Raw genomic sequence first — 10,596 nt, 5'->3', positions numbered from 1 at the left:
CCGGTACAAGTTAACCGTAATCGATTATTACTGTTTCAAAAAATAACCGAAACCGATTATTAAAATTAATAACCGAAATCGGTTAACCGCTTCTTACACCTCTATCTCAAAGTATGTTTAACTTTTGAGATATAATTGGAGGGAAACAAAAACTAATTAGCTAAAAAGAAGAAAAGAAAAATAAAAATCTTAGTGACAAACATATTGAAAGTATCTCAAAGTATGTTTAAATGCATACAATGAACCTTACAAAAGGTTAGTTTAATTGGTTCTGATTTTTTATATTTTGGACATTTTAAATAGCTGATGCAAAACTTTACCAACTATGTACGACTTTTTATTTTTATATCCGATAAAAATAAATAGCCGCTTAACTAAAATTAAAAATAAAAATTAAGTCACAAGTGTAAACATACTTAACAGAGGTTAGGATGAGCTAAATAAGGGGCCAAGGAAAAAATGGGACATACATTCACATGGGTATAACATGCTTCTAGTAAATTATTAAACCAAATGAAGATTTTGTTTTCCATGATTAAAGGCAACATCTAAGAAATTGCTATAAGAAAAAAAACATTAAAATTATAATAAAAACCCTTAACGTGAGACTTCATGCATCTAGACTAGCCTAACTTTTTTTACAGCACAAACATCAACTTTTTAAGTAAGCTTTTGTTCGGTTAGATTAACCTCTCAATAATTCACTTTTACAAGTGTAAAATATTATCATAATAAAATATCTTTAAGGTTCAAACTTTACCAATAAGTCATCAATCTCATTGTCAAATAAAACACACCTAATATTTACATCAAATTGTTTGATAATTTATTCATCTTTAATCTCATTTTTAAACACCCTCTAAATCTAGACTGGATTAGGAATGGAAGATTAAACCATCTAATGGCCTCTTGTATCTCTAAAATGAGTTTCTTTTACATGTACCAACAAAAATTTCTAATTAATAAAGATAAATACATCTAATAGAAATAGACATTACTGAACTACAACTTCGTGGACACATGTTAAAAAATCCCTTCAAAAATACAACCAATCTTTCATAGATAACATGGTAAGCGATTGCAAGCAGTCGACGAGCATATATCGTCAAACAGAACCACCATTCCACCAAGGCACCAAGTCTCTTATGCTTTAGGACACAAATCGGACATCTGTTTCTTTTGCAGATTTGAGGTATTAATCATTGAATTGAAAGCCAGAGGGCATTGGCATATAATTCCAAATTACACTCGTGTGCTTTTTCAAACTTGAACATGATTTACAAGTTAGTCATTTCGAACCACCCTCCCAAGTCTCATGTTGAATTCTCAACAGAATCTAACTATGTGCAAGTTGATCACTAGCATGGTTTCGTTGTTATATATATATCGTGAAAAAAATCTTGAAATGTTACATTTCTGTATGAAATATAGTCAAACAATCCGTAACTAATATAAGGTGCAATTTTTCAGAATCCGTTTGAATATATAACTCATGCTTAGGGTTACACATATAAAAAGATTGATGCAAAATAAAACAGAATACAAACTGCTACGCTTCTTCTAAGATATATATTTATAAAAATACGTATGTTAATTCTTTTGATCGATGTATAACATATTTAGCTCTTTCACATAAGTCGAATGAAATTTACTCAAGCTAACACTAGAAAGAATAGAGTTAAACGAACAACACCAAAATTTATGTGACATCTTCAAATTACAAGAAAAGCATAACATTTTTACTGGGGTGGAGGAAGTTCGTCATTAGTTTTGGCTTTGCCCCTAAGCATGTCAGTAAGACCCCCTCTCATGATTCTCCTAAATCGAGTGTCTTCAGTGGCTGACGGTGGATTGAGGGTAGGCTTGGGGCGATCACCTACATTTGGTGGTGGTGTTGGTATTTCCACTGAATCCCTCTTTCCAAGCAGCCCACCTTCACTAAATAAGCTCGTCATCGAGGTTGGCAGCCCAAACTGAGACCCCATCACCTTGCTGAAAGCATCAAATGTTCCACCGGACCTTTCCTTCACTATGATTTCCAAAGCCTCCTTGTGTGCTGGATCAAGAGCATCTGTGTCCTTTAATAGGTTTTGTATAGTTGGCAGGAGCAGATCCCGGACACTGGCAGCTGATAGATCTGCTACGATGTTGGGAAAAGATTCTTTAGTAAAGGATGCATGCAGATTATATGGCAAATGTTTTTTATGATGAAAGAGCCAAACCTGTAGCATCTAAAGCACGGATTGCCTCGCAAAATGCATTGGATCTATCTCGCTGATGCACCAAGTTACTTGACGGAAGTTGAGTAGAAAGATGAAATATCTTTGATAACAAATGTACACGATGTCAAAGAAACAAGTTCTATGTAGCCTTTTAGGCAAATGATTAGAATTGGTAACATATTTAACAAGAAAAAAAAATGGCAAAAAAGACATTTGAAGGATATAATCTCTTAGACTCTCCGTTGTATGTGGCACAGCCACCACTAATGCACGAATGGCGGCAATCACAGCTTCATGAGAGTCATCTTCCAGAAAAGTATCCATTTGAACACGTATTTTGTCAACAATCTAAATAGCATAAATTTCAGTCAGTTACCGATCGCCACAAAAAGAATATACAAGAAATCCATCCTAATATAGCATCAAATTACCACATCATTTTTGAAGTTCTGAGCCACAGTTCCAAAGGCATCAATGCTTGCATACAGCACATGCAAGTTCGGTTCAGAGCCCAAAGTTACAAGAGCCGGCAAAACATGTGCTGAAACAACTTTTGCATCAATATATGGTACCTATTAAAATCAAAGGGATGTAAGGTGTGGAGAAAGATGAGGAAAGAGATCAAACATTAGTTCAGCAGAAAACTAAACTTACAATCACTTTTAGAAGTTTGGCAGCATTGACTTTAAGATCCATGTTGGAGCTCACGACCATTTCCCATAAGATATTAAAAACCAGATTATGGTGGTCTTCATACGTGCTGCAGAACCAATAGTACAACACGACAATGTGAATGAAGTTACAGAATCAAAAGCTACAATAAAAGAACATTTGAAGAGATACCAACCAAAGGAATCGGACAGAGTTGTAAACATCAGCACCGTGCATTGCTGGCTGAACCTCCTGCTCAGCACTTTGGACCAAACGATTCCTCAAGTATTCTGTTAATACTTCATGCTTCTTAGAAAATCCAAGGACACCTGCCAACAGAACCGGTAGGACGCACAACGTGGCAATTCTCTCATCTACAGCAAGTTTTGGTCTTAAAGCTGATATAGTGGAACAAAAAGGAATCCAAAATTCATTAACAATATTTGTAATTAGCCTATATAAGAACTGGATTGGCGAATCCTTCTACCTTTCACTTTTGCCTTTGTGGTTGACGGGAAACATGCCAGATCAGCCTTATCACCAACTGCTACCAAAAATATAGGTAGCATGATATGGGTCAGATACTCATCTCCAAATCGGTTCGAAACTGCCAGCAAAAACTGAGATGACAAAATAATGAAAGTCAAGGGTTTGGTACAAAACTATGGACATGATATAAACAGCAAAAGTATGGAAAGTTAAGTACACTTGAGATCCTGTGTCTCAGACTATCTTCCTTTTGTGGTAAAAGAGAGACTATTTGAATAAGACCGGGAAAGCAATCATCATGAAGCCACTCAAAAGCAGGCCAATCTGCATGTCCCCTGCAAAACATGTAAAAGTACCATGTAATAGATGGAAACAACGTTTTAGAAGTTTTAAAATGAGAATATGATGGATACAATCCGAGTTTCAAACAAAACTCACTCTGAATATTTTTCAAGCAACGGCATTGGAAATGATGACCCCACAGAATCTGAGAGAGATGGATATGGACAAGTCTCAATAGATAGCTGGTGTACCATGGGAAGTAAATCCAATAGTAACCGCAGTAACACATCAACGGTCCATCGTTCTCTTTCACCTAAAACGTGGAAGTGTGACTCTACAGAACCTTCAACCCCTGAAAGAGGTGGGCAGCACTGGAAAAAAATTACCATGTAAGGGACTATATTTACAAGATGATGGATAAGAAAACTGATCTGAATTCTTGTACCTCGATGGAGCTCAATATGTGAGAAAGTAACACTCGTAAGATGTGATCCAATTTGCCTCCCCACTTCAGCAAAGCAGGAACTAGTTCTTTAATTGTTGTTTCTACAACCGCTCCAGATGGATCACAAACTAACTGGAACATCATTTCTTCCACCTAGAAACATAACAAGAAGATGCATTGGGATATTGAATATTGTTCTCATTTAGTTCCCTTTCATATTTTTCTTTCAAGTCCCCATATTATGATCTGGGGAAAATGCTACATTCCCTGGATCATGTAGCTTACATTGTAGAAATCCTGTCAAGTCAGAAAGCTTCTCCATGATAGCCTCGAAGCATATTTAGTGAGGCTGACCTTGAAATATTTGTCCATATTTGGGAAGAGCGGAAGCAGCAAAGCCAGATTACGAGCAGCAGCTTCACGAACAACAGTTGCAGAATCCTCGATCAGCTGTTGGACAATAGATAGGATGAGAGAGTCTCGGATCTCAGGACGCACAAAGTCAGCAAGCTCCCCACATGATTGAGCAACAAGCAGCCTGCGCTCCTCATACATGTGATTAATCTGCATTGTATGAAATAGGTATTAGAAAGAAATTTTCGTTTTTAAAAAAGATGGCAGGGAAATCAAAGAAAATTCTCACTTGCTCCCAGCACTGGGGAAGCAACTCTGTTTCTGTCCGCATTTCTCCGACATTCCTAGCAAGGGTGACACAAGCCTGAATTAAAATGAATTTACTGCAGTAAGACTCTAGTAAGACAATAAGTCTTAACAATCTATAAATTCAGAAACCATACATCCATAATAATCCGTCTTTGTTTTTCATCTGGACGCTTAATCAAGTTAAACAATGTGTGAGTCAACGAATCCCTTGTGTTGCTATCCGGGTGACGCTCAATGGCGCACATCATGAGGGGAAGAAGCTCCTATAAGCCAAGAAATGTGTATCATCATGAAAAATTAGTTCCAAGTTGAACAAAGATAGAAAATTTTAAAAAAACATTATAAAAAAAACCTCTCGATGATTGATCAGCACATAAGGAACAATTTTAGGCAATGCATCTGAAAGAATTTGAATGGTTCCAGGAACCTGAGAAGTTAAAACATGCATGCATAAGATTGACATAAAGCTGGACACTTTAAAGCATTGATGGCAAAAGGTTACCTTCTTCTCAGAATCAAGTTCAACGGGAGAATTGGACTCTGGAAGCAACCCATTATCAGTTATGACCGGCACCACATTGTCTTCAGGGACATTCGCGACGTTATCATCCGATCTGGTAATTTCATCATGTTTATCAGCAGTACCGTCTGCGTTATGAATTATTGTATTATGAGACTCTGCGCTTTCGGAAGTTTCAGACGCAACATCACTTGATAGTGATGGAATATCATTTTCACGTATCTTTATTACTTCTTCTCTATCAGTTACTTCTTCCACACTATTTAAGGATCCTACAGGTTGGGTATCAGTATTTTTTGAAGCACTCAGCCTTTCAATCTCCTTTTGTAGCACTTGTATTTCTTCTTTGTAGCTTTCTAGAGATTGTACTTGCCTATCTACTGCATCATCAGATGTCATATGTTCAGTTTTTTGAGCTCCTTCCATGTGATTTTTAAGTGAAGTTATTTCAGCTTTGCAGGCACTTAATTCTTTCCTTTGCTGCTCCAGTGCCTGCTTTAGATCTTGAACCTAAAGCATAACATGAGTAAAGAGTTCAGACATGATGGACCACAGGTATAGAGTACTGTTAATATGTGATCAACATACCAGATTCTCTTTCTCCTTAATATCCTTATGTAAACTCTCCAGTGACTTCTTTAAAGTCACTGACTGAGCATCAGCCAAATCTCTGCTTCTCAACAAGGACTGCTTCTCCAGTTTGAGCTTATCAATCTCTTTGAGCAATGATTCATTCTTTTTAAGCATTGAAAACTTTTCCTGAAGAATTGAGATACTTTGTTGAGAATATGCAGTACACCATTGGCAGAACATGATTTTAAATTATGAAATTTGTATATCTAATAACAAGAATCTTCATTTATGACAATCTGTATAATTATAATGCAAGCTGCTTCAAAAACTACCTCAGCAGCTTCTGTAGTGGATGAAAGGTACTGATAATAGTAGTGGCGCAAGGCATCTGGCACAGATGCAGATGAATTCTGCCAATCGTCTAGATCCTGGTCGCTAACCTGCAGTAAAACAGGTTATTAACAACCATGGCATGAAGTGATGCCGTGTAATCTAAGCCCAGCAATAAACTAAAAAAAGGAAAAAGACAACAATGTAAACATCCACACCATCCTATGCTGATTAGCCTTCTGGCTCCTGTTCAGCACTTTGGACCAAAAGATCTCCCTATTTGGACCACTAAATTCCCTTCTGTTCAAGCATGGTTTTGTCCACCAACAATTCTTTCAATTGGCTGGCATCACTATAGTTTTTCATGATATTTTCTAGTTCAGGTTTGAGGCCCTTTCGTCCCTTAGTTTCTAACATATGGGGATGCTTGTAGTACTACAGTTGTATTTGTTTGCACAGTTGCTTTCAAAAAAAAAGAGTGATACACTCATCTAGAAATATGTTAGAGCTATTAAATATTTTAGAAATATAAGAGAAACAAGATTTCAATTCACCCATACTAATCAATCCATTCACTAAAATCTGCAAATCTTTTCTCCAGCAAGATTCCAAAACTGCTAATTACAGCCCCATAATCCATCATGTTTGAAGGAAAGTTTAGTAACAGAATTTAAAGAACCGATAACAATTGTGCAAAAAATGCAAGAGTGCAAGAGATTAATAAACTTTGGGACATAACTGAGGCTTTAAAGCCCAAAGGCCAACATTGCAAGCTGAAAAGTTCTGTTAGGCTCTTCTTCATTTTTCTCATTTGAGATTGAAAACTTTCAGATACTAATTTAGATATGAAGTGGGCTTCCCCCGAAACTACCAGTATAAAATAATACATAAAAATCATATCAGAAAAGAATAACTTGTGATACCCTTAATCAGTGTTGTGTTTTGAAGAAGAAACCTTCTTACAGTTTTTGTGTGGAACAAGAACTTGACATTAAGAGAGTTGCGGTGAGAAGAAAATGACATAAATTTGTTAAAGAAGGTAAAATATGAGAACAAACTCGTTGATTTTGGAGATAACGGGAAAAAAAAATGCAAATGGTTCTGTAAATCCATCCCATCAGCTGGGTTAGAGAACTTCATATTTTACGGGTATCCTCAAACCCATATGCTTGAATCAAACAACTTTTATCATTCTCATTTGTATTCCTTCTTTTCAAGATCTCAATCCAAACACACCCTCATAATGTAGCACAAAAGTTTCTTAAATAGCATGAAACTGATCTGATGTAAAGTAGCAATTTTAGATAAGCAGCAAGATACCTCTTCATAAAAGGTCATGGCAGTCAAACGGTATCCGGCTAAGAGAAGATATTGCTTTACAGCACAGTTCAGGTCTTGACGCTCTTTTGCCTTTAAAGGACCCAAATCGGAGACTGTTGTATCCCTGCTTTGTTGAACATCAGATCCATTTATTGCTTTGGCATCTACATACATCATATAGTGCATTATAAGGAAGTGTGATTCTGGAGAACAATTATAAAGCTAATCTATTATATGAAAGCAGATAGAAAACATGATAACATTTTAGACAGCTACACTAAAAGACTCAATAAACATAGCTGCAAGCTGAAAGAATAGAGAGATAAGAAAAAACAACTTGATGTACCGTGAACACCCAATATGAGTGTTATGAAACATAATTTTTTCATTGTTATCCATTTGGGAAATCACTTATATTGTAGCAGAACATGTGATCATGGAAATCTCTATCAAAATAGCATTTGCATTACTGTACATAAAGGAAGTTTACACTCGAGCAATATAGAAACAGAGCAAGCATATCACTTGTATGATAGAGTAATTACCACTTGATTCATCCAGCTTGGCCTCAGATTTCTTTTGCAATTCAGTCTTGAACTTCAGAATGTCTTCTTGAGCCAAACGGTTCTCGTAGTCCCTAATTGCTAATTTCTCCTCAAGTGATTCTTTCTCCTCTAGCAGACTCTGTGGGTCGGCAACTAGTGAACATAAATGAAAAACGAAAATCAGCCTTTGATATACATGCATTCACAACTAAGAATTACAGAGTTATCTTAAAAAGTTAAAATGATATCAATAACAGGCAATATCAAAGTTGAACCTCCATAGCCACTCAATCAACTTTAACAGATTGCCGTTTTTCTCCCCCATAACCCTATTACTTAGTGCCTAGAATCTGATCACTCTCTCAAAACTATTAGCGGTCTAAATTACTACAGTGACATAGTGTGCTGATATAGCAAGTAGACCAATCATTCTAAATTATGGTTCGGGTATTACAGCTCACTTTGTCTTTATATAACATTAATTCTATAATTGTAATCATTCTTCTAACTGGCCGGCTAAGTGTTGCATTGTATAAGCAGTTAAAAATGACACTAGCTGTGAATCGTCTATGCCGCTTTAATGTAATATCATATGCATCGAATTATTAATATTATAAGAATCCGGTGACTTCTTCACCGGTAACTGTTTTTGTGACGTGGCAGTGCCACATCATCAAATACATACTAGTGTTACCTGAACTGAAGTCACCGAATATATAACCAAATATATACAATAGCAATAACCGAAGGATCGAATGTTCGATACAAAGGATATGCTGATATCGCGTTCTAAAGGATAAGATATTTTTGTGAAAATTTTGATACATTCAAAATACAACAATCAAAATAGAAGCGAATCAAATGAGAATAATATAAATGCGAAAAAAAAAAACCTCTGAGAGTATTGAAGCGAGAGATCTGATCGGGGGGGAACTGAAGAGGATCAGCGAAGAACTGTTTGAGACGAATAGCTTGATCGTCACGGCCGTCATCAAGGAGTTCGTGAAGAAGCTCAAACGCAGATAATAAGTAATTTTCTTCAAGTAAGAAGTTTACTACGCAATTACACAGCGATGATTTCTCTACGTCCATTGTATTTATCTCCAATTTATTATTTTGTCATCACATTGATTCAGATTTTTGAAATTTTGTGTTTATTTGATTTGATGGTGAAATTTTGTATCTTCTTCGGTTTTGATGGAAGTTTTATTAAAGGGAAGATCTGTTAATGGAGTCCGTGCTTGAATTGAATAAAAGAGTTGAAATGGAAATTTCAATTGTTTGTTTATTCAGGAAAAGTGTAAAATTGGCAAATTGGGCGGATTGTCGGTTTTGGTTTGATAACAGGTTTTCCTTTTTTTTTTTCCGTTCGTAAAGAAACGATAAATCTCATGTTTAAACATGCTCGTAATAGATAAATTTGATTAAATGACTAAATGTATTTGGCCATGCTCATTCTTTTATTTATTATACATTTATTATTTATTTCAAAACGATAAGTTTGGTGATCATCACCTTCTTACACCACATCGGTGCCTAATTATAAAAGACACCATTACCCGAACGCCCATTGTAATAAAAGCCTCTGAAGTCAAGTGATATTAAGTTCTCTCTATTACTTTCTATATCACTTGATTCAAAACCAAAACATATGCGGAATTTATTTACATCAACTACACAAAAAGTAGTTACTCATATACAATTGTTTTAGAAATCATAGAAACATATCAAAGGTATATATAAAAACAAGTGACAAATGTAACTTCATTACTTCAAGTCAGTTCTCCAAAAGTAACAAACATGATAAAGTGAAAAGTGGATGCTAATCTAGGTCTCACTTGGAATTTGGTATCACTGTTCTGTACTGAGATCGAGACAAGATTAGGACTTTAAAAACCCTGTGTATCTTTAAGCTTAAGTACAATGTACAAACTTCAATTTATAAAGACACACACATTGCATCAATCCATGTCCTTGTTGAGCAAAAGTAAAGTGAATCCACATTTTTACGATAGTAGTCTAACGGTGATAGACAAAAGACATAAAAATGGAAGTTATGGATTCAAACCTCATCTTCATGTTCCTTTAACCATGATATTACGTGACTTATTTCATATAGGATTAAGATCTTTTAAAGTTATAGTAACTTTATAGGTTAGTTAGGATAATCTTGTCTTTTGAATTAAAATCAAGGGTTAATATTAAAAAATAATTTTTTTAATCTTAATCATTGATTTTAATCCAATGGTTCACATCTATCAACTATATCTATAAAGTTCATGTTAACCAGAGGATTTCAATCTCTTCATATATGGGTCTTGACTCTTGAGATCGTTGGTAAAGTCTTTGACCTTAGAAGGATGAAGGTCGAATCTTATTTCCCCCATTTGCGGGGCGGATTTATTAACCAAGTATTCTTTGAGAAGTTAGCTACCTGCCCGTATTATGGTGGGTCCTTATGTGTGAGGTGTCAATTAATAATGTCATAATGACCCAGGTTCAAAAAAACAATCCCATGTGATGGATTTCTTTGCCACCTAACAGAACTAACCCGAT

General features: G+C 35.6%; 1 protein-coding gene across 2 annotated transcripts; it reads right to left on the bottom strand.

Moving 5' to 3' along the window:
• Nucleotides 1–1,537: 1,537 nt before the first annotated feature.
• Nucleotides 1,538–9,354, bottom strand: LOC122588843 (RAB11-binding protein RELCH). Of its 2 annotated transcripts, none has more exons than XM_043761056.1 (20): nt 8,934–9,354; nt 8,041–8,193; nt 7,496–7,659; nt 6,178–6,285; nt 5,861–6,031; nt 5,255–5,782; nt 5,105–5,179; nt 4,887–5,015; nt 4,733–4,807; nt 4,444–4,653; nt 4,090–4,242; nt 3,801–4,015; nt 3,580–3,697; nt 3,361–3,493; nt 3,070–3,271; nt 2,877–2,982; nt 2,654–2,794; nt 2,447–2,570; nt 2,223–2,336; nt 1,538–2,140 (listed from the first exon to the last, which is right to left on the bottom strand). In XM_043761056.1, the coding sequence occupies exons 1-20, from the start codon at nt 9,130–9,132 to the stop codon at nt 1,740–1,742; spliced, it is 3,519 nt and encodes a 1,172-aa protein (XP_043616991.1). In that variant the 5' UTR covers nt 9,133–9,354; the 3' UTR covers nt 1,538–1,739. The 2 variants fall into 2 exon arrangements, with proteins under 2 accessions (XP_043616991.1, XP_043616992.1); XM_043761057.1 differs by having other exon boundaries at nt 1,538–2,137; nt 8,934–9,343.
• Between the last annotated feature and the right edge of the window lie 1,242 nt (nt 9,355–10,596).

This window comes from Erigeron canadensis, chromosome 2, assembly GCF_010389155.1.
Source record: "Erigeron canadensis isolate Cc75 chromosome 2, C_canadensis_v1, whole genome shotgun sequence".
NCBI lineage: Eukaryota > Viridiplantae > Streptophyta > Magnoliopsida > Asterales > Asteraceae > Erigeron > Erigeron canadensis.
Note: the sequence above shows the minus strand (reverse complement) of the source record. Positions and strands in the feature narration are given on the sequence as shown.